General features: G+C 43.5%; 1 protein-coding gene across 1 annotated transcript in view; it reads right to left on the reverse strand.

Annotated features, from left to right (window-relative positions):
- Positions 1–498: 498 nt before the first annotated feature.
- slc39a6 (solute carrier family 39 member 6) overlaps positions 499–25,276 on the reverse strand; it is a 32,260-nt gene continuing 7,482 nt past the window's right edge. Inside the window, exons 2-12 of the mRNA XM_020466983.2 lie at positions 20,807–21,014; positions 17,698–18,322; positions 17,239–17,395; positions 15,394–15,501; positions 14,937–15,106; positions 14,425–14,613; positions 7,668–7,752; positions 6,743–7,138; positions 6,225–6,305; positions 5,517–5,707; positions 499–2,105 (exon numbers count right to left, since the gene is read on the reverse strand). Of these exons, the coding sequence (XP_020322572.1) occupies positions 1,953–2,105; positions 5,517–5,707; positions 6,225–6,305; positions 6,743–7,138; positions 7,668–7,752; positions 14,425–14,613; positions 14,937–15,106; positions 15,394–15,501; positions 17,239–17,395; positions 17,698–18,322; positions 20,807–21,009 (2,358 nt within the window). The 5' untranslated portion in view covers positions 21,010–21,014 and the 3' untranslated portion in view covers positions 499–1,952. The remainder of the gene's footprint in view (positions 2,106–5,516; positions 5,708–6,224; positions 6,306–6,742; positions 7,139–7,667; positions 7,753–14,424; positions 14,614–14,936; positions 15,107–15,393; positions 15,502–17,238; positions 17,396–17,697; positions 18,323–20,806; positions 21,015–25,276) is intronic.

Here is a 25,276-nt window from a genome sequence, read left to right on the forward strand (position 1 = left end):
GTTTACATTACCAATACACACACCACCTGCTACCGGCAAATGGATTTAGAATGGTCATTTGACCACTGGATGGCAGCAATTTTCAGTGGTAGGCTTGGGCGGTATACCAGGATATTCCAAATACCGACGGTGTGATTAAAAGTACAAGACATCTAAATTATATCCAGCTCAGGGCTCCAGCTAATGCATTTGTTTTGCTAACTTAAATGATAGCTAAACTCGTAACACTTATTTTGGAAGCAAAGTGTCAAGATCAAGCTTCTTGGTTACAGCAGACATTCAAATTGTTTTGTCGTCACCCCCCCCCCCCCCCCCACAGTATGAAAATCTGAATACTGCCCAACCCTATTCAGTGGTAGTGTCAGTTGAGTTCAATGTCAGAGGACCTGCCCCAGCAGCATAACTACTTTCAAGTTCCAGATCAAAAGTCTCTTCAATGTTCACGTTGCATTCTTGTGGGTGCAGTCATACTCTACTTATCCAGTGAGGCCAAAGAGGTGGTGGTAGGCAATAACTTTTATTTTCTTCTGGAATGTAAAGTAACACATATTACATCCAAAGCTGCCTGACGTACACAACAGTAAAATAATGGCACACAAACAGGTTCTCTTCATGATATACCTCTTCCTAAACAGTGTGTGAAACGGATGAAAACATTAATTTTTCCTAACCAAACTTTTGGTTATCTTCTCAAAACACAGCAAGATGAGATATTGTCACGATAACTTAAAAACATAATACCACTTTGAGTGGCTTCATTCTGAACAGACATAGATCACACATTCATCATAGGACCTTTGAAAGAAGTTACCACTATAATCACTTAGTGAAGAGAGAATTTTCATGTATCAGATCGATCGCTATCTATCTAGTCCCATGACTGGATATCCTACTGACACTGGCTAAATTAACAAACTTAGGGATAGAGATGGAGCCTTTTTTCTCTAATAGACTACTTTCATGGGAGAAAATGCTCAACACTGTTACTTGTGAGATACTGTACCTCTGAAATAGCCCTGCAAAATAAAGGCTAATTTCCAACACATTTACAACCAAGTTTCCTCTGTGGACAATGTAACAGACTTAAGACTGATCTAGGTCCCCCCCCCCCCCCCCCAGAGTATAACACCATGCACACAATTCCAGAGGCATAGTGATTAACTGCCCGTAAATTGGCTTGATTCATTTTGATCGGGCATTTAAAGACTTGGTGCACTGTTACCAAGGAGGTGGGATAGGTTGGGATTAAAACAGGCTCAAGCCGACTGGCACTTACAATGTTTAAAGTCACAACCTGTGGTACAGTGCCCCGAAATTGGGCATGGAGCCTCTTTGCCCAATCAATGAGCTTTCACTTGACCCTTGTGGATTTGAAATAAACACAACATTTAAAGGATTGGCCTTTGTTCTGACGCCCACAAACAAAGCTTGTCCTTTCCAAACATCCCGTCAACAAAACACAGTCCTTCATTTTGTTTTTTTACTGTAAATCTTGACCAGAAATAAAACATGAAGCACACTAAGGGAAGACAGACAACTATGCAACAAAGGTTTCACAGACATTAAAAAAAAACATACAGAATACATGCCAATTGACATTTTGCAACAGGTGAACCTTGACCAAAAAGAAATGTTCACACTATTCATTTTTTTTTTTTCACTTCTTGGAGGAGATGAGGGAAAGACACAGTAATGGCTGACTCGTGATGTGGCCACTTGGCAGGTGAGACACACGGCGCTTGGTCCTGTGAGTTTGAGGAGTGTTTCTTTACACTGCTGGTTTTCCAAGGATGCCTGTGAATGTGGGCTTACAATCAAACTTAAGGCTACATTCTGTTCTAATCAACTAACCATGTCCGATTAATCTATTCCTTCTCCCAGTGCCAAGTTCGGTTTGGATTCAAACCTGCAAACACAGGGGTCCTTGGAGACCAGGTTTGAGATCCATCAGTTTAGAGGTCTATTTCCAGCTGGATTTTGTGTTCAAAGATTGCGATGAGCAGCATGATGCAGAAGCCCAACAGGATGCCTGCGTTCTGGAGCAGGAAGAAGCCGCAGTGGCTGAAGCCGTGGTCCCCAGCATCGTTGTGGAGCATCTCCGGGACCTGTAAAACATCAAACACTGGTTTGTACTGAATGGAAGTTCTGGGAAAGCAGCTAATTCAAGGCATAGAATCAAGTAAACAGGCCAAGCCTGCATCCCCATTCTCCACCCTTCCGCTAAATATGCAATTTTACACTTTCTTGAAAGGATTTAACAAATGGTGGAAATGCTCTCCAACCAATAATTACACCAACCCTTTTGCTTTTAAAATGCATGATGGTAGGGCTGCACGATTTATCGAATTTATATTGACATTGCGATATTGACATCACAAGAGATCCATACTTTTACTATATTTTGAAATGCCACTAAGTCGCTTGTAATGTAAATTTGTGGTAACAGAAGCCTCCAATCACAGACGCACCTTAAATGTATTCCTGGTCGAGAAATTGCTCTTATGCAGCTTTGGAAGACATCACATGCATTCAACATGGCCACAAGAGGTCAGACTTGAGGGGACTTAGCTGGGCTGTACAACAGCTGCCTGTGACAGCCCATTCAGTCCCTACCTGCTTCTCTCACAGAGAGTGTGTGAGAAGAGGCCATATGGTTCAGAGGGCCACTTATCAGCAAGCTAAGCAAAAGGCTAAGCAAAAAGCTAAGCAACAGTACAATTCGGTTTGCATTGATGGGATGGGTATTTTTTGACAAGTCCTGCTGAACCAGCATAACAGATGGTAATGACGGTTGGTTAAAAAAAAAAAAAAACTCGATGTTGCTCTGTTGGTGGGAGGACAACTGACTACTGCTAAAAAACAAAAACAGTTGCATGGCCTGAAAATTAGGGGTGTAACAGTTCACCAACCCCATGTTTCGGTACCTGTTGCCGTTTTGGGTTCATGGTTTCCTTTTAGCAGGAAAATGAAATGTCAACAGTTAAACTAAAATTTAGTACAGTAAGAAAATGCAAAGTGTTGGTATTCCTGATTCCATTCATTGTCACGAGACATAATGACTGCTAAGAGAACAAAATCAGAAACACAAAACACTTTATTTTCTTTTTTTTCTTTTTAACACACGATTACTCATCAACAACACTAAAATAAAGTGCAATATGCATGTGAAATCAATATGTAAACATGGCTTAGACATTGTATAGGCCTATGCTATAATGTTTTCTTACAAACAGAAAAATATTCGCACTTGTGTGACTTTCATAAAGGGTGTGTAGCACAGTACTTCTCATTTCCCACTCCGGTATGTGATGTTACAGTGCCTTCGGAAAGTATTCAGACCCCTTGACTTTTTCCACATTTTGTTACATCCTTATTCTAAAATGTTGTAAATAGTATTTTCCCCTCAATCTACACAAAATACCCCATAATGACAAAGGATAAACAGGCTTAGAAATGTTTGCAATTTTTTTGTTGTTGCTAAAAACTGAAATCACTGACATAAGTCTTCGGACCCTTTACTCAGTACTTTGTTGAAGCACCTTTGGCAGGCTCAAGATTACAGCCTCGTATGACGCTACAAGCTTGGCACACCTGCATTTGGGGTGTTTCTCCCATTCTTCTCTGCAGATCCTCTCAAGCTCTGTCAGGTTTGATGGGGAGTGTCGCTGCACAGCTATTTTCAGGTCTCTCCAGGGACGCTAGATTGGGTTCACGTCCAGGCTCTGGCTGGACCACTCAAGGACATTCAGAGACTACTCCTGCAATGTCTTGGCTGTGTGCTTAGGGTTGTTGTCCTGTTGGAAGGTGAATCTTTATCCCAGTCTGAGGTCCTGTCTTCTGGAGCAGGTTTTCATCAAGGAGCCCTCTGTACTTTGCGCCATTCATCTTTCCCTCGATCCTGACTGACTCCCAGTCCCTGCCGCGGAAAAACATCCCCACAGCATGATGCTGCCACCACCATGCTTCACCGTAGGGATGGCGCCAGGTTTCCTCCAGACGTGATGCATGGCGAGTTCAATCTTGGTTAGACCAGAGAATCTTGTTTCACATCGTCTGCAAGCCTTTAAGTGCCTTTTGGTAAACCCCAAGCAAGCTGTCATGTGCCTTTTTACTGAGGAGTGGCTTCTGTCTGGGGAGACAAAGTTGTGCTATTTTTCTCCGGTGGTAGGAATGTGTAAACATGAGGTGTTGGCTGCTGAATGGGCTATTCTCGTTGAGCATTGGCAACATGCTCTCTGTCCATCATCACCATTGTAATCTACTGGGAAGCCAATGTTCCCAAACTGGACATAACGAGGATGGAGAATCCTCCAGGTTTATCAACCCCACCATTCACCATCGTACATAACTAGTCAGTGGTGTAAAGTGCTTAAGTAAAAATACTTTAAAGTACTACTTTTTATACATTTATTTAACTAGGCAAGTCAGTTAAGAACAAATTCTTATTTACAACCAACTGTTCCCCAGTAGGCCATCATTAACTGCCTTGTTCAGGGGCAGAACAACACATTTTTACCTTGTCAGCTCAGGGATTCGATCCAGCAACCTTTCGGTTACTGGCCCAATGCTCTTAGGCTCCCTGCTGGCCCAATATATCTGCAGTTTATTATTTATATTTTTGTCAACTTTTGCTTTTACTTCCCTATAGTCCTAGTGAAAATACTTGTACTTTTTACTCCAAACATTTTCTGACACCCAAAAGTACTCGTTACATTTTTAATGCTTAGCAGGACAGAAAATGGTCCAATTAAAACACTTAATCAAGATAACATCCCTGGTAATACCTACTGCCTCTGATCTGGCAGACTCAAACACAAATGCTTAGTTTGTCTGAGTGTACCCCACGCTATCCGTAAATAAATAAAAAACAGACAATTGTGCCATCTAGTCTGCGTAATTTAAGGAATTTGAAATTATTCTTACTTTTTATCTTAATATTTAAGTATATTTTTTACAGTTACTTTTCTATTGTTGTTTTTTATATTTAAAACCAAATACTTTACTCAAGTAGTATTTCACTGGGTGACTTTCACTTGACTCATTTTCTATTAAAAAGGGTATCTTTACTTTTACTCAAGTATGACAGTTAAGTACTTTTTCCACCACTGTAACTAGTTCCCGGCTGCGCCACACAAAAAAAGAACGTTTGAAACGCAGCAATTAAATCCACATTTTCATTACGTGAGCATAGGCTCTAGTTGTTTTAGCAGAATAGCCCGAAATGTTTCAGCTCTGATTTACTCAAGAGGCACACAACGCAGCGTAGGCATAGCCTATTGACCTAAAGTTTTTATTCAAAATAATTTATGTACAGAGGTCCCTATATGAACAGTTTGGTACGAATATGTACCATTACACCCCTACTGAATATGACTATGGCCTGTGCAAAACACTGAAAAAGTATGGCCAATAATGCCATCATTTACAAAGCTACACCATCTTCTTTACAATGTCCTTTCAAGAACCTGCAAGTACACAGACATGCATGTTAATAATGTTCAAATCATGGGACTTACCATGTCCACCAGGGCAACATACATGAAGAGCCCGGCGGTGAGGGCGAAGATCCACATGCAGATGTTGTCAGCGTAGTGCCCAATGAGGATGCCCGTGATCATGCCCAGGTACGCCATCATGGCAGACAGCATGTTGTAGAGAATGGCCTGTCGCACTGTCATGCCAGCCTTCAACAGCACAGCGAAGTCACCTAAGGGGGAGGAAGGATGCAAGGCTTTAGGACACATGGACCGGAGAAAAAGATGCAACAATTCAATGAGCAGCGCACTAGGCAGTGTTATTTTCTAGATTCCTTTAGCAGCGGCACTGCACCAATGTTACATTTTTGCCAAACCCCAAAAATATGGAAGATGGAAAAATATTTCTGAATAGGCGCACTTTCAAGATGCTAAAGCTGTCCACATTTATGAAGACAATCCCATAGTAGCAAACTTGTCTATTGGTCAGCTTGTCGTTGTGCGTTCTATGAGAGAACAAAACAAAACAAAAGTGCTTTCAAATTGCAAGTGCTACTGCCACAGGGAGAGAAACATGCAAAAGCCCAGTCATTGCACAACATTTTGATGCAATTGGGGAAAACCACACCTTTGAAAGCAGTTTTGACAGCTACTGTTAAAAAAAGAGAGGGGGTGTTCATTCAACATCAAAAGTGTCCACCTCAAGTTAAAATGACAGCTGTAAGTATTGGCTAGGCTGTTGTGTCTTACCCAGCTCGTGAGGCAGTTCATGGCAGAACACGGCTACCGACGTACTGAGGCCACTGGACAGCCCTTCCGTGAACGCCGCCCCTGTCATAAGTCATTAAGAAACATGAAATAACCCTTGAGCAAGACCCTTAACCCAAAAACAACAACTGCTCCCCGGGCTCCGATGATGTGGACGTTGATTAAGGCAGACCCCCGCACCTCTCTGACAGGGATTGGGTTAAATGTGGAAGACATTTATGTTGCATGCATTCAGTTGTGCAACTGACCAGGTATCCCCTTTCCCTTTACAAAAAGGTTAAGAAATAACGTTTCTGTACAGCACTTTGAGATATCAGCTGATGTAAGAAGGGCTATATAAATACATTTGATTGATTCTGTAATAGCGCAAACTCATTTCTCTCCTCATCAATTTATTTAGGTCATCCTCAAATAACTGAAAAGAAAAACAAAACCGTAAACAGCATTATCAACCTGACGCTTTCCCCTTGTATTGAGGCAAAGTTAAAACGTGAACCCACCGATGGCCAGGCCGTCACTGAAGTTGTGCAGCCCGTCGCCCATGATAACCATCCAGGCCAGCGTGGCCACACCCGCCTGCTGGAAGTGCTGTTCCGAGTACGAATGCGAGTGGCTGTGTGGATGGTGGTTCTGAGAGTGGTGGTGGTGCAGGATGTGATGGTATTCGTGGTGGTGGTGGTGCAGGTTGTCTGCCTCGCCCACCGTGTCGTGGAAGTGGGAGTGGCACTTGTTCTCACAGTCCCCTGCTGTGTAGGTGGCAGCAGCCGAGCCCGACATGGAGGCGTAGCCCTCGGGTGAGGTGGCGGGCGCCAGCATTACCTCCTCCTCCTCGCTGACCCGGTGGAGCCCATCGCTGTGGTGGTCGCCGAAGTTGCCACCTCCGTTAGTATTCACATCTTTGGGGGAAATGGACACGACAGAAGGCAGGGTTAATTGTTTTGTGTGTTTTTTTTAAAGAGTGGGAATTCTCACTCAATTCTGTATTTTTCATGTTTATTGGAAAGAGACAGTGAGAGAAACAAAGTTAGGCGGACAGTGTGTGTTAGAAATTGCATGGGTCGGATTCAAACTCAAACACTAGCAACAATGTGCTCCAAAAGTAATTGCTAACCCACATCACATGGTCGTTTAAATGTTGTCTGGGTTCCGACGCAAGGATAATGTCTTACTGGTGAAATTAGCCTTTGAGCCAAATCTGGCACATGCATTACATAAATGCTGATTAATGTGCATTATCCCTGTCAAATAGACGTCATAAAAATAAAGTAAGTAAAAGTTGGTTGCATGCATTGTCAATAAATGTTAGGATTATAAAACTAGGAAGTCAAACTTTGTCTCTGCATCTGTGTTTTAACACACTGAGACAGAGTGAATGTCACATTGTTAAATGTCTCCACAACCCTCGACGATCTCTTTCAGATTGACCTTCAATTGGCTTTAGGTCATTCTCCTCCAGGCCCGGTAGTTTCTCAGGATCCACCTTGTCATCATTCTGGTCATATTTCTTCACCTGTTTGGTTAATATGGAGATTAATAGTGGCAAGAACAAAGATAATCATCACATTTATGTAACTGCAGATCACAACATACATGAAATTAAAAGAAGAAATACAAATACAAGATGCTGAATGATGGAACCATGTAGTTGCAACGGTATTTCCCCTAGGATTGTTTTCAGCAGTGGTGAAAAGGGTGAGGGGGCATTGCTATTAGCATAAGAGCAATGAGAAGCTAGCTGCTCCCATTCATTGAATCGACTATCCATTTCAAATGTAGTCTCGGCAGAAATACTGTACACACACACACACACCTTGTATAACTAACCTTGTGGGGACACACAATTCAGTCCCATTCAAAATCCTATTTTACCTAACCCCAACCCTAGCTCCTAACCCTAAACCCCCTAGACATAGCATTTCACAGTGTGGAGACTAACAAAAGTTCCCCAGTTTGTAAAACAAGTATAGTACCACACGTATAGTTAAACACACACAAACAAACATTAAGAACACCTTCCTAATATTGAGTTGCACCCTTGGAACAGCCTCTACCGCCCGTAGCACTCACTCCCGTCATCATGAAGTGCTTTGAGAGACTAGTCAAGGACCATATCACCTCCACCCTACCTGACACCCTAGACCCACTCCAATTTGCTTACCGCTCAAATAGGTCCACAGACAATGCAATCTCAACCACACTGCCCTAACCCATCTGGACAAGAGGAATACCTATGTGAGAATGCTGTTCATCGACTACAGCTCAGCATTTAACACCATAGTACCCTCCAAACTCGTCATCAAGCTCGAGACCCTGGGTATCGACCCCGCCCTGTGCAACTGGGTACTGGACTTCCTGACGGGCCGCCCCCAGGTGGTGAGGGTAGGTAACAACATCTCCACCCCGCTGATCCTCAACACTGGGGCCCCACAAGGGTTGCGTTCTGAGCCCTCTCCTGTACTCCCTGTTCACCCACGACTGCCTCCAACTCAATCATCAAGTTTGCGGACGACACAACAGTGGTAGGCTTGATTACCAACAACGACGAGACGGCCTACAGGGAGGAGGTGAGGGCCCTCGGAGTGTGGTGTCAGGAAAATAACCTCACACTCAACGTCAACAAAACTAAGGAGATGATTGTGGACTTCAGGAAACAGCAGAGGGAACACCCCCCTATCCACATCGATGGAACAGTAGTGGAGAGGGTAGTAAGTTAAGTTCCTCGGCATACACATCACAGACAAACTGAATTGGCCCACCCACACAGACAGCATCGTGAAGAAGGCGCAGCAGCGCCTCTTCAACCTCAGGAGGCTGAAGAAATTCGGCTTGTCACCAAAAGCACAAACTTCTACAGATGCACAATCGAGAGCCTCCTGTCGGGCTGTATCACCGCCTGGTACGGCAACTGCTCCGCCCACAACCGTAAGGCTCTCCAGAGGGTAGTGAGGTCTGCACAACGCATCACCGGGGGCAAACTACCTGCCCTACAACACCCGATGTCACAGGAAGGCCATAAAGATCATCAAGGACATCAACCACCCGAGCCACTGCCTGTTCACCCCGCTATCATCCAGAAGGCGAGGTCAGTACAGGTGCATCAAAGCTGGGACCGAGAAGCTGTTTTTCAGTCTCTATCTCAAGGCCATCAGACTGTTAAACAGCCACCACTAACATTGAGTGGCTGCTGCCAACACACTGACTCAACTCCAGCCACTTTAATAATGGGAATTGATGTAAAATATCATTAGCCACTTTAAACAATGCTACTTAATATAATGTTTACATACCCTACATTATTTCTCATGTATACACTATCTTTATGTAATAAATGTATCACTAGCCACTTTAAACTATGCCACTTTGTTTACATACTCATCTCATATGTATATACTGTACTCGATACCATCTACTGCATCTTGCCTATGCCGCTCTGTACCATCACTCATTCATGTCTTTATGTACATATTCTTTATCCCTTTACACTTGTGTGTGTAAGGTAGTAGTTTTGGAATTGTTAGCCAGATTACTCGTTGGTTATTACTGCATTGTCGGAACTAGAAGCACAAGCATTTCGCTACACTCGCATTAACATCTGCTAACCATGTGTATGTGACAAATAACATTTGATTTGATTTACAATAGCCCGTTAAAGGGCACTTCAAGCCCTTTTACCCTCTGAATGGCACACATAGAAAGGCCATGTCTCAATTGTCTAAAGGCTTAACAATCCTTTGTTAACCTGTCTCCTCCACCTCATCTAGACCAGTGGCTCCCAAACTTTTTATAGACTCTCAAACTCTGTCTTAAATAATTTCACACAGTCTGTGCCTGTATTTAGTTCATGCAAGTGAGGGCCGAGAATCCACTCACATAGGTACGTGGTTGCAAAGGGCATCAGTGTCTTAACAGCGTGATTTACCAAGGCAGGATACTCTCGGCGCAGCCCTATCCAGAAATCTGGCAGTGGCTTCTGATTAAATAACATTTTCACAGAACCGCTTGTTACAATTTTGAGGCTCTCTTGTTCAGATATCGGTAAGTGGACTGGAGGCAGGGCATGAAAGGGATAATGAATCCAGTTGTGTGCGTCATCTATTTTGGGAAAGTACCTGCGTAATTGCGCACCCAACTCACTCAGGTGCGTCGCTATATCACATTTAACATGGTCCGTAAGCTCGAGTTCACTTGCACACAAAAGTATCATACAATGCTGGAAAGACCTGTGTGTTGTCCTTGTTAAATGCAGACAGAGAAGAGCTCCAACTTCTTAAATCAGCCTCAATTTTGTCCCGCACAGAGTCCCTGTAATCCTAGATTCAGCTCATTCAGGCGAGAAAAAACATCACCCAGATAGGCCAGTCATGTGAGAAACTCGTCAGCATGCAAGCGATCAGACAAGTGAAAATTATGGTCAGAAAAGAAAACTTTAAGCTCGTCTCTCAATTAAAAAAAAAAATATATATATGTCAATACTTTGCCCCTTGATGACCAGCGCACTTCTGTATGTTGTAAAAGCGTTACATGGTCACTGCCCATATCATTGCAAAGAGCAGAAAATACAGTTCAGGGGCCTTGCTTTATTAAAGTGAACCATTTTTCACTGTGTCCAAAACTTCTTTCAAGCGGTGAGGCATTCCCCTGGCAGCAAGAGCCTCTCGGGGGATACTGCAGTGTACCCAAGTGGCGCCGGGAACAACTGCTTGCACGCACGTTACCACGCCACTATGTCTCCCTGTCATTACAGATCCATACAGATACCAACATGAGCAGCAGCAGCTACATTTGGCTAAATATGGACCATTTGTTGTGGAATTGGCGAGAATCACATTTTTATTTGGGGTACTCCCAACGGCATCGCGTATCCCAGTTTGGAAATATCTGATCTAATAAAGACACATCAGTAATCGATCATAGCTTACATACACCTAGTTGACTGTGCCTTTAAAGAGCTTGGAAAATTCCAGAAAATTATGCCATGGCTTTAGAAGCTTCTGATAGGCTAATTTACATAATTTGAGTCAATTGGAGGTGTACCTGTGGATGTATTTCAAGGCCTACCTTCAAACTCAGTGCCTCTTTGCTTGACATCATGGGAAAATCAAAAGACCTCAGAAAAACAAGTGTAGACCTCCACAAGTCTGGTTCATCCTTGGGCGCAATTACCAAACGCCTGACGGTACCACGTTCATCTGTACAAACAATAGTACGCAAGTATAAACACCTTGGGACCACGCAGCCGTCATACCGCTCAGGAAGGAGACGCGTTCTGTCTCCTAGAGATGAACGTACTTTGGTGTGAAAAAGTGCAAATCAATCCCAGAACAAGCAGCAAAGGACCTTGTGAAGATGCTGGAGGAAACAGGTACAAAAGTATCTATATCCACATAATCTGAAAGGCCACTCTGCAAGAAAGAAGCCACTGCTCCAAAACCGCCATAAAAAAGCCAGACTACGGTTTTCAACTGCACATTGAGACAAAGATTGTACTTTTTGGAGAAATGTCCACTGGTCTGATGAAAAAAAAAATTGAACTGTTTGGCCATAATTACCATCGTTATGTTTGGAGGAAAAAGGGGCAGGCTTGCAAGCCGAAGAACACCATCCCAACCGTGAAGCACGGGGGTGGCAGCATCATGTTGTGGGGATGCTTAGTACACTGAGTGTACTAAATATTAAGAACACCCGCTCGTTCCATGACACTGACCAGGTGAAAGCTATGATGTCACTTGTTAAATCCATTTCAAATCAGTGTAGATGAAGGGGAGGAGACAGGTTAAAGAATAATTTAAGCCTCGATACAATTGAGCCATAGATTGTGTATGTGCCATTCAGAGGGTGAATGGGCAAGACAAAATATTTAATTGCCCTTGAGCGGGGTATGATAGTATGTGCCAGGCGCACCGGTTTGTGTCAAGAACTGCAAAGGTGCTGGGTTTGTCACACAACAGTTTCCAGTGTGTATCAAGAAAGGTCCACCAACCAAAAGGACATCCAGCCAACTTCACACAACTATGGGAAGCATTGGAGTCAACATGGGCCAGAATCCCTGTGGAACACTTCCGACACCTTGTAGAGTCCATTGCCGGATGAATTGAAGTTGTCCTGAGTGCTAAAGCGGGGGTGCAACTCAATATTAGGAAGGTGTTCCTAATGCTTTGTACACACACACACACACACACCATTCAGAAAGTATTCAGACACCTAGACTTTTTTCACATTATTTTTTAACGTTACAACCTTATTCTAAAATGGATTAAATAAAAAGCAAAAACTAAGCCATGAGGTCAAAGGAATTGCCCATAGATCTCAGTGATAGGATTGTGTCGAAGCACAGATCTGGAGATGTGTACCAAAAGATTTCTGCAGCATTGAAGGTCCCCAAGAACACAGCCTCCATCATTCTTAAAATGGAAGAAGTTTGGAACCACCATGACTCTTCCTGAAGCTGACCGCACATGCAAACTGAGCAATCGGGGGGAGAGGGGCCTTGGTCAGTGACCAAAAATCCAATGGTCACTGACAGAGCTCCAGAGTTTCTTCTTTGGAGATGGGGGAACCTTCCAGATGGACAACCATCTCTGCAGCACTCCAACAATCAGGCCGTTATGGTAGAGTGGCCAGACTGAAGCCACACCTCAGTAAAAAGAAGCATGACAGCCCGCTTGGAGTTTGGCAAAAGGCACCTAAAGGACTCTCAGACCATGAGAAACAAGACTCTGGTCTGGAAAAAAAACAAGATTGAACTCTGTGGCCTGAATGCCAAGCGTCACTTCTACAGGAAACCTGGCACCATCCCTACAATGAAGCATGGTGGTCATGCTGTGGGGATGATTTTCAGCAGCAGGGACTGGGAGACTAGTCAGGATCGAGGGAAAGATGAACAGAGCAAAAGTACAGAGTGATCCTTGATGAAAACTTGCTCCAGAGCGCTCAGGACCTCAGACTGGGGTGAAGGTTCACCTTCAACAGAACAACGACCCTAAGCACACCACCAATACAACGCAAGAGTGGCTTCGGGACAAGTCTCTGAATGTCCTTGAGTGGCCAAGCCAGAGCCCGGACTTGAACCTGATCGAACATCTCTGGAGAGACCTGAAAACAGATGTGCAGTGACTCACCCCATTCAACCTGACAGAGCTTGAGAGAATCTGCATAGAAGAATAGGAGAAAATCCCCAAATAAAATGTGTGCCAAGCTTGTAGTGTCATACCCAAGAAGACTCTAGGCTGTAAGCACTGCCAAAGGTGCTTCAACAAAGTACTGAGTAAAGGGGTCTGAATATTTATGTAAATGTGAGTTGTTTTATTTATACATTTGCAACAATTTAAAAAAAACTGTTTTTGCTTTTTAATTATGGGGTATTGTGTGTAGATTGAGGGAAAATATATATATATATTCCATTATTGAATAAGGCTGTAACGTAACAAGATTTTGGAAAAAGTCGAGGGGTCTGAATACTTTCCAAATGCAAAAATATTGAAAATATTAAAAACATCCACGCCATTGTGGTTTACTGCACATTTTAGTGGCCTTTTATTGTCCACAGCACAAGGTGCACCTGTGTAATGATGCTCAATTAGTGAGCATTTTATCCTTTGTCAGAATAATCCATCCACCTGATTGATTAATCATAGATGTGATTAATTAGAAGGATCATTACACAGGTCAAAGTCTCTGTTCATCAAGTGTCTCCCTCAGTCAGTCAGTGTCTCCCTCAGTCAGTCAGTGTCTCCCTCAGTCAGTCAGTGTCTCCCTCAGTCAGTCAGTGTCTCCCTCAGTCAGTCAGTGTCTCCCTCAGTCAGTCAGTGTCTCCCTCAGTCAGTCAGTGTCTCCCTCAGTCAGTCAGTGTCTCCCTCAGTCAGTCAGTGTCTCCCTCAGTCAGTCAGTGTCTCCCTCAGTCAGTCAGTGTCTCCCTCAGTCAGTCAGTGTCTCCCTCAGTCAGTCAGTGTCTCCCTCAGTCAGTCAGTGTCTCCCTCAGTCAGTCAGTCAGTCAGTGTCTCCCTCAGTCAGTCAGTCAGTCAGTGTCTCCCTCAGTCAGTCAGTCAGTGTCTCCCTCAAATAAATTCACACCTATGTTTCCAAACTGAATGATCGAAAATTAATAAACATTTCAGCAAATATATAACATGAAGACTAAAACTACATTCAACACAATAGAAGCCAATCCTCGAAGAAACCCGACCTTCTGTTTGTCCTTGTACATTTTGCCCAGTGTGAGGAAGTGCTCGATGAGGAACATGAAGTAGACTCCGCCCAGGGCCGTCAACCCCTTCCACACCCCGTCCAGGTTATGGTCCTCTTCCTCCTCCCCGTGGAGACTGTGCCCTGATGTCTTGTTCACAGAGTGCTGATGGTGGTGGCCCCCCTGAGACTGGTGGGGTAGAGGAGGATATGGGAATTTATGAGGGAGTGTGACTGAAGTATAGGAAGCAATAGGTGCATTTGTTTTAGCTCACCAGAGCACCGGGCGGGCAGTTTTTGTACAGACCATTCAAATTGGTCCTAAAGTGAAGGCAAGCTAAAAAGAAATGTAACCAATCATTGTGACATTTTTCTGATTCTTGACTTAAGTCCAGCTCAGCATGATTAACTGGCCAGTCACATGGACCAAGCGTCATGTTTAGCTTTTAGAAACAACCCCCATGTTCTGCCCTAATATGTAGTGCTCCAAAGCAGTCATCTAGTGTGACTCACGTGGGGTATGAGGTGCAGGAAGGCGTCTCCGCTCAGCGTGCCCACAGCCAGCGCCACCAGGAAGCTGAGCAGGAACTTGAAGAAGACTCGGTTCATCAACGGGATGAGCACCACGCCAGCCAAGGACAGCAGGCTGATGATGGTGATGGAGACAAAGCCGCCGGCCCACGCTAGAACACACATACATACGTTCAAATACATGCACAGATCCAGTTTTTGATTAAAAGGTTCATTGATGCAAGTGAAACGGTGACATTTTAGCACACTGCTAATTGCTCAAGCAAAATGTCCCCCAAAAGTATAATAGACAAACTGGTGTAATGGAATTAAATTAGCACAGTGAAAGACATTTAATGACAACTAATAGATTCATCTTATCTACCACAGAATTGGAGAAGCAGATTACGCAAGACACCATACTGAAAATTCACCCGGCGCAAAATACGGTGGTTCTTACCTGCTTGAATTGAGCCTACTTTCTTGTTGTTTTCATTCACTTGATGGTCCTCGTGAGTGTGATCATGGTTGTGATGACCATGGTGATGGGGATTATTATGCTTGTGAACTGGAAGGCATAACATTTTTTTACATGTGATTAATACATATAAGGCATTGCTAAAATGAACATGGTTAATAGTTTTACTCATTTTCTTTACATTATGCTGTAGTAAGTGACATTCTTCAAAATGTCATTGTCCAGGCACAATCTGACTTCATTAACCAGTTCAGAAGAAGCACTTTGGCTGGATATAAAAGTAACAGATTGTACATTTAAGGCAAGCCAAAAGAGGAACCATACTCTTCAGACCAGAAAAATGGAGCATGTGCAGATTACAGTATGCACTTTTATCCTAATATCAATCTTGCAGTTAATATTTATCTAAATGTGCCAAAACACATGTGAAACTCAAGGTCAAAATCAAGAGACCTCGGCCACTCGATTGGTACTTGAGCGTCCAACTGACTTGCCATGAAATTCAATCAAAACAGCTATAATTACATTTCATTGTTGTCTGCAAGCTGAATAAACCAAGGATAGTGTAAAAGGGGAAAAAAAAGGAGAGATTCCTGCACACTGCTCGCTCACAGTTACCCTTTTGTTCTGACAAAGATTGGTTGACTCAAACATTGGCACATCAAACAATTATTGCATTATGCGAGCACAGGTATCATATTATATATTCCAAAGCACCTACCAGAGACTCCCACTAGATTAGCAAGTGGATCCCATGTTTTTATTACTTTCTGGCTAGACAGTGTAAGTTGACTACACTTTCTGTAAGAGGAGATACAGGCTCTGTCGATATGGTTTTGAAATCCATCCTCTGCTCGTCTTCCGCCCTTCCAACAGCACTGATTGGAAAAGACCGGACAGGTGAAATCAATACAGCACATAGTAAGGCTGGCTTTGACTTGGACCCGGTTTCCCAATAGCGATGGAACTTAGGCTTACAAGTGTTTTAACGATGCATTTTTACTACAACAGCTGAAGATGTAACATGCGTTTCCCAAAACATCACACAGAGAGAGCGGTCACTAAGGGAGTCGTTTGTCGATACTGACGGGATCAGCTTTCTCCATTCAAATATTTCCTTAAAAATATAATTATTTCACAATACTGACGACGGATCAGCTCCAGAGATAACACCAACTACGGCTGCAAATATTGAGGGGTGGCTTATTCTAATGCTTACCCAATAAAAATTCACAAAAAAAAAAACTGATTGCGCACGTTAGGCTACACATCATGAAATATATTGAAATAAATTACAGACAGTAGCATACATGTAGCAAAATAGAACTCTATTGAAAACACCTATAGCCTACTGTTTAGATGTTAATGCGGTCATCTCGGTTTCCATTTGAAGCATCTTTTTATACATCACTTCTCTGTATCAAATTGCAAAGACATTGTCAACTTCATATTTGTAGTCAACGTTTGTTCTGAAGTTATCGGTGGTCAGACAGATCAACTATGTATTCTGTTTAGCGGAGCTCTCGTGTATTAAGGGGGGGGCATAAAAAAAACATCTAAAGACACATTTAGCTGTTCGATGATGAGTGGTCTGAGCTAGGCATTAGATTACAAGCGTTTTCAAGTGCAACATCAATAACGATGGTAAACAGCTTGGATATTTAACAATGCTCCTATAAAAGGTTCTAACCATGACATTAGCCTTGAGATGCTTTTGGGAAACCGGGCCCCTGGTCAGTTCTTTCAGATCAGTTCAATGAAATGAAGAGAAGAAGTGGGGAGAGGTCCGATCTTTTTCGATCAATAGCGAAAGAGCCATAATCATACCTTTGTTGACATGCTGGGGTGTTTGGTTGCCGTGCAGTATGCAGGACTTGGCATCGATCTGGTTGAGAAGGGCAGGACAGAGGTAGCTGAAGTCACTGAGAGACAGGGTCCCTTTGGCCATTCCATGGGACGACAGGATACTGGAGGCATTCAAACACTAAAATATACAACGACGATACAAATTATGCATGTGACCAAATACACAAACTAAATATGAAGCAAGCACATACAGTACATATATAGCTTGATGATTTGTTTTGACAAAGATATGAGAGAGAGAACCCAATTAGAAAAAAGTTCTGAATATGGGACAATGAATTGAGTTCAAGCACATCAGACACCTAAATATACAATGACAAATGTCGAAGTGGTACGTGCAATGGGAATTATGAGTATGAGAATGTTTGTGTGGTTTGAATATCAAACACCCCGAATGTCACATTGCTGCCCAAATCATACCTCTGCTTTCTCCTGTATGTGATCTTGGCTCTGGTTGTGGAGGCTGTCCTGACCATGGCTGTGGTCATCATGACTGTGTTCTTCATGACTGTGTTCATGATCATGGTTGTGATCATTATGGTCATATAAGTGCTGATTATTCGAGCCCCCCTGCCTGACCATGGGTGGCTGCGTTTGGTTCTCAGCCCCCAGAGAGTTGCTGACCAGTATGACAGTGGTCAGACTAGCAGTGGGGGCTTCCCGCCGACTGCGCACTGCCTCAGTGGTAGTGCTAATCTCCTGCGCTGTGGTGGTTCTCTTCACATAGAGGTTATGGTGGGTATCCAAATTTTCCACTTTCTTCCCCAGGACAGGGTCATCTACTTTGGGCACCTTGGGGGTCTCGGGAACCTTTTTGGGCTCAATGGGGGGGCGGTGGGAGTGCTTTTGACGGTGTGTGCCATTGTGGTCGTCCTCGTGTTGGTGGTTACGGTGGTGGTTGTGGTGTCCATGCAGATGCCCCTCCGCTCCGTCGTCCATGGGTTGTTCATGGTGTTGCACCATCACCTTTCGTATTCGGTCGAGTCCCACGTTTTCCAACAGCCGCTTCAGGCCTGCCAGCGAAATGGTGCCATTCTCCCCGTACCTATACAATTTCAAATAATGTATATTTAGGCATTATGCAGCTGATTCTCATCACCTTTGTACACAGTTCACACATTCAGAACGTGAATAAATCAAAATAGCTATATTATACCCTATTAAAACACACTCAAGGTGTGCATATAGACCAGAAAAAGGTTTGAGCAACTGCAAACTTCAAGGAGTTGACCTTTAAACAGGTCAACATTCACAAGGCCGCAGGGCCAGACAGACTACCAGGACGCATACTCAGAGAATGCACTGACCAGCTTGGCAAGTGTCTTCACTGAATTTTTCATCCCCTCCCTAACCCAGTCTGTAATACCTACATGTTTCAAGCAGATCACCACAGTTGCTGTTCCCAAGAACTGAACTACAGGTCTTCTCAGATCCACCTGTACCCAAATATCTGAAACGTGAGCCGGATCCAGAATTCTAAATAATGTCACAGTTCTGGGTCAGATCTGATTATAACAGGTTTTGGTGTGTGTAATTTTAACTGAGTGGTCCGGAAGGGCCAGTACAGATCCAAATTGCACAATGTATGCTGCTGCTCTGGCTTTCCACAAGAGTAAAGCGTGGCGCGTGTACCTTGTTGTTGTTGCTGGAAAATCATAAGTCATCAAAGCGGCAACAGGCTACAGTCATAGAGCCTCCATATGTGTGGCAAAAGTTAGGCCTAATCAATGGCAGATGGAATTAAAATGACATAATTAAAAGGAGAAGGATATGCTTCAAGGACCAAGAGCCAACAGGTAGCTACTTAAAATTCTGAATGGAGTGGTTGTTATTTGTAACTGTAGGATAAGAAAGTGCATGCACTGAAGCCCGAATTAGCCTAGCTAGCTAACATTAACTAGCTTCTCCTAGTTTAATGCAGTCAAGACAGGTACTATGTAATCATATTTTATGATAAATAACTGACTAATAGCTGCCATGGCTATAGAGCAAGTCGGGTTGGTTGAAGTCTCTCTTCTTGCCCTCCCTGCGTCACAGTACGGCCCCTCTCCCTCTCATTCTGTATCAGCTCCGGTTAATGAAGTAGCTTAAGAAATATACTGTATATATTTTCTGCTGCTTCCCTCACTTGGATTGGACCGGGTCTGGATCCGACCAGGTCTATACAGAACGGGTATAGTTGTCCTCGGGCACATTCGGAACCAGTCATAATTATATATATATATAAAATTGTGCATACCGGGTCCGGGTGGGAAAGCCCCAGGTCCATTTTGGAAGACCTCTATACTGAACACCTCCCTTTGCAACTGGATTCTGGACTTCCTGACGGGTGACGTCCAGGCAGTGAAGGTAGGCAACAACACATCTGCCACGCTGACCCCTCAACATGGTTGGTGGGTTGGGTGCTTAGTCCCCTCCTGTACTCCCTGTTCACCCACAACTGCGTCGGCAGGCACGACTCCAACACCGTCATTAAGTTTGCTGATGACCCGACGGTGGTAGGCCTGGACACTGAAAATGATGAGACTGCCTAAAGCGAGGTCGTCAGAGACCTGTCAGTGTAGTACCAGGACGACAACCTCTACCTCAACGTCAGCAAGACAAAGGAGCTGATTGTGGACTACAGGAAACGGAGGGCCGAGCATGAGGGGTCAAGAGCGTCAATTTCCTCTGTATCCACATCACTAAGGATCTATCATAGCCCACACACACACACAGTCGTGAAGAGGGCACAACAATGCCCCTTCCGGACACGGACAAGTTTTAGCATAGGCCCTCAAATCCTCAAAATAATTCTACAGCTGCACCATTGACAGCATCTTGACTGGCTGCATCACCTCTTAGTACGGCAACTGCTTCGCATCCAACGCCAAGGCGCTACAGAAGGTAGTGTGTACAGCCCAGTACATCACTGGGGTTGGGCTCCCTGCCATCTAGGACCTCTATACCAGGCAGTGTCAGAGGAAGTTTCTAAAAATTTACTCCAGCCACCCAAGTCATAGACTGTTCTCTCTGCTACCGCATGGCATGCGGTACCGATGCACCAAGTCTGGAACCAACAGGATCGTTAACAGCTTCCACCCCCAAGCCATTAAGACGGCTAAATAGTTATCTAAATAGCTACCCGGACTACCTGCATTGACCAGTTTTGCACTGACTTTGACTCATCACAGATTATAAACAGTAGTGTATCTTGTTGCCTAGTCACTTAATTACTAGTTATATGTACATATCTACCTCAATTACTTCGTACCACTGCACAGCGACTCTGCATGTACCCTGTGTATAGTCAAGTAATCGTTAGTGATTGTGTATTTATTACTTTTCTATTTTCTCTCTGCATTGTTGGGAAGGGCCAGTAAGTAAGCATTTCACTGTTCGTAAACAACCGCTGTAGACTAAACATGTTTCAAATAAAAATTGTATGAGGTCATGACTTACCTGGACTACCTATTGAGATGTGCCTCAAGTTAAGTCAGGTGTTAAAAAAGGTGAAAAAGGAGACTGGAGCTCCACTTGAAGGATTTACCTGTCGAAGAGAGCTTCCAGGTGCTGCCGCTGGGTCTGTTCTGCCATCTGGGTGTCGATAGTGGACAGAAACTCACTGCCACTTTTACCAGTCTCCCCAGTGACACGAGTGCACTCTGGACCAGTGTCCCCAGTAGAGCAGGGCCAACACATAGCAAGACCCAGCACTGCCAGGGCAGCTGCTGCCCACCTCCTCGTTGCCATTCCCTCTACATGGAAAAGTGAATCAAATGGAACATGGTCATAGGTCAAATGGAACATGGTCATAGGTCAGTCACAAACTTCTACAGATGCACAATCGAGAGCATCCTGTCGGGCTGTATCACCGCCTGGTACGGCAACTGCTCCGCCCTCAACCGTAAGGCTCTCCAGAGGGTAGTGAGGTCTGCACAACGCATCACCGGGGGCAAACTACCTGCCCTCCAGGACACCTACACACCACCCGATGTTACAGGAAGGCCATAAAGATCATCAACCACCCGAGCCACTGCCTGTTCACCCCGCTATCATCCAGAAGGCGAGGTCAGTACAGGTGCATCAAAGCTGGGACCGAGAAGCTGTTTTTCAGTCTCTATCTCAAGGCCATCAGACTGTTAAACAGCCACCACTAACATTGAGTGGCTGCTGCCAACACACTGACACTGACTCAACTCCAGCCACTTTAATAATGGGAATTGATGTAAATATATCACTATCCACTTTAAACAATGCTACCTTATATAATGTTACTTACCCTACATTATTAATCTCATATGTACTCTATATCATCGACTGCATCCTTATGTAATGCATGTATCACTAGCCACTTTAACTATGCCACTTTGTTTACATACTCATCTCATATGTATATACTGTACTCGATACCATCTACTGTATCTTGCCTATGCTGCTCTGTACCATCACTCATTCATATATCCTTATGTACATATTCTTTATCCCCTTACACTGTGTATAAGACAGTAGTTTTGGAATTGTTAGTTAGATTACTTGGTTATTACTGCATTGTCGGAACTAGAAGCACAAGCATTTCGCTACACTCGCATTAACATCTGCTAACCATGTGTATGTGACAAATAAAATTTGATTTGAACAGGGGGGGGGGGGTCAAAATCAAAAGTAGCAGTCAGTATCTGGTGTGGCCACCAGCTGCAATAAGTACTGCAGTGCATCTCCTCCTCATGGATTGCACCAGATTTGCCAGTTCTTGCTGTGAGATGTTACCCCACTCTTCCACCAAGCACCTGCAAGTTCCCGGACAATTCTGGGAGTTGAGTTCTGGGCACGTCGCTGGCCATGGCAGAACAATTGACATTCCTGTCTTGCAGGAAATCACGAACAGAATGAGCAGTATGGCTGGTGGCATTGTCATGCTAGAGGGTCATGTCAGGATGAGCCTGCAGGAAGGGTACCACGAGGGAGGAGGATGTCTTCCCTGTAATGCACAGCGTTGAGATTGCCTGCAATGACAACCGCGACTTGTTAGTGAAAATAACTTTTTGCCAGTCCTGTCTGGTCCAGCGAGTTGTGCCCATAGGTGACGTTGTTGCCGGTGATGTCTGCTGAGGTCCTGCCTTACAACAGACCTACAAGCCCTCAGCCCAGCCTCTCTCAACCCATTGCTGACAGTCTGAGCACTGATGGAGGGATTGTGCGTTCCTGGTGTAACTCGGGCAGTTGTTGTTGCCATCCTGTACATGTCCCGCAAAGTGTGATGTTCAGATGTACCGATGTGTTACAGTGGTAGACCACTGTGAGGACGATCAATTGTCCATTCTGTTTCCCTGTAGCGCTGTCTTAGGCTGCTCACAGTATAGACATTGCAATGTATTGCCCTGGCCACATCTGCAGTCCTCATGCCTCCTTCCAGCATGTTCACACAGATGAGCAGGGACCCTGGGCATCTTTATTTTGGTGTTTTTCAGAGTCAGTAGAAAGGCCTCTTTAGTGTCCTAAGTTTTCATACATGTGACCTTAATTGCCTACCGTCTGTAAGCTGTTAGTGTCTTAACGACCGTTCCACAGGTGCATGTTAATTAATTGTTTATGGTTCATTGAACATGCATGGGAAACAGTGTTTAAATCCTTTACAGTGAAGATCTGTGAAGTTATTTGGATTTTTACAAATTATCTTTGAAAGACAGGGCCCTGAAAAAGGGACGTTTCTTTTTTTGCTGAGTTTTTCCCTTTTCAGCAGGGTTAATAGAGAAACTATGGTGGATGCATAACCAGGCTTGCCGGCCATCTCAAAACAGCTTGATTTGGCCGTGTTCAGTTCGGCTTAGTAGTGTGAAAAGGATATGATACAGAAGACTATTGAGACTTTGTATTCAAAAGCCTACACAATAAATCTTAGTGTGTGTGTTAAGTGAGTGAGTGAGTGTGTGTAGACACCTGAGCTGAGCCATAGAGCAAACTGAGCATTTACCACCCCACTATCAGATTAGGGGTGGGGCAATTTATGCCCCAACTTTTTATCTGAAATTCCCATCACCCACTGATTAACTATGCATTTTTGCAGATAAAAAAAAAGCTAATACTGTTAATATTTATCTTTAGAAATTAGCATGGCATTTACTTAGCCAATTAATATAATGCAGCTTTGTATTTTACAGCCCATCTCCAAAGCAAACGGTTTAGACCATTTGGAAACGTATGTAGCTGCCCGACCAATGCGACAATACGCAGTTCACAAAGATGATTGCTGTCCTTTAAGAAATTACCCAAAAAATGACAAATACAAAAGGACTGCTTAAAGCAAAACTATTTCTTATGGTGAACTCGATCTAAATCAAATCTATAGGATTGAAAACACCAAATCAGTAGTTGGATGTGTCGTGTGTCCACTCCACTAGGCTATACCACTCCAGTAACTATTTTCTACAGCGAATGGAAACAATGACCTGGCAAATTACATTGTGGACAACTAATAGAAACCAATAACTTCAGTAGAATAGTAGAAAACCAATAGCTTTTGCTCATGATGAAAATAAATTGTATGGTCATCCTCACAAGTCAACACAGTCCTTCTCGAAAGCAATTCAATGTGTCCTTCTATACACTATACCCCTCAGACCTTTGGGGTAGCAGGTAGCCTAGTGGTTAGAGTTTTGGTCCAGTAACCAAAAGGTTGCTGAATCCAATCCCCGAGCTGACAAGGTAAACATGTGTTGTTCTGCCCCTGAACAAGGCAGTTAACCCAGTGTTCCCCAGTAGGCCGTCATTGTAAATAAGAATGTGTTCATAACTGACTGGCCTAGTTAAAGATTACATTAAGAAAATTAAATAAACTCTGGACCTCAAAGCCAGTTCCACTGCTTCTTTTTCTTCGTCAGTTTTCCCCCTCTAATCAGGGACTGATTAAGACCTGGGACACCAGGTGTGTGCAACTAATTAATCAGGTAGCACAGAAAACCAGCAGGCTCTGGATCTCATAGGTTAAGAGTTGAATACTCCTGACCACATTTACATTCGCACCAATATCCCGTTATTATTCGGAGTACTCTGTTAGAGTTGACTTATATAAACATATCCTGTTTACAATAGCCCCAAAATGTTTGTATCCCGGTTATGAGACACCCGGATAAGAGAAGATACCTGGGATATGCTGATATTATACGGGATACTGTGGCATGTAAACATCTTATCCAGTTTACTGTTGTTTTTGTCATTCTCGGCAGGCTCAGTTTCACATATCATGGGTGTTGTGTGATGTTTTCATCTGATTGTCAAACAAATCCCTTCAAAAAGTAGGCTACCGCAGTTCGATCCAGCATAAGTTCATTATTTTTGCTGATACTCCGTACTGGACAGTATAGCCTACTTTCACCCCTAATTTGGCAATGTTTCTGCAAATAATTTCCGACATTTGGTAGGCCATTTGTTTGTCAAGTATAGTTGGAGCGATGCAGCTTCTCTTTTGTCATAACTTGTTGCCCCAGAAGACTAAATAAAGTAGGACTCACGAGAATAATGTTTGAAGGTGTTTTTATATATAATAACTGATCTCAGTCCTCTTTAAAAAGAACTCCAGTAAAAAAAAGGAGTCGAAATGAGAAGTCAACTTTTTCCAGTTCACCTCACCTATTTTGTGGACCGAGTTCTCTTCGCATTCACAATGCTATGTTTAGAAAGGAACCAAGGTATTTTTCCCAACATGCATGCTGGGTTTATACAAAGTGCAGGACAAGCCAGGTGGTATCAGACAGCTAGATAACGATTTACATTTTGGAAGCTAATAGATTTAATTTAGTTATATGATACATAATGGTAATCAGAAGATACTATTAACATGTACATTTGATTGGTAACAGAATAAATGCCGAATAAATAATGCTGTAATTAAAAAAACAAATCTACACCCACGGTAGGCTACTGCCCCTTTAAGAGCTAGAATAGATTTTGTACCCTATGGTGTGATTTTCACAAAATATATTGTCCTCGCACTATTTGAACCCCACAAACCGCTTGTGAA

Source organism: Oncorhynchus kisutch, linkage group LG30, assembly GCF_002021735.2.
Source record: "Oncorhynchus kisutch isolate 150728-3 linkage group LG30, Okis_V2, whole genome shotgun sequence".
In the NCBI taxonomy this organism is placed as follows: domain Eukaryota; kingdom Metazoa; phylum Chordata; class Actinopteri; order Salmoniformes; family Salmonidae; genus Oncorhynchus; species Oncorhynchus kisutch.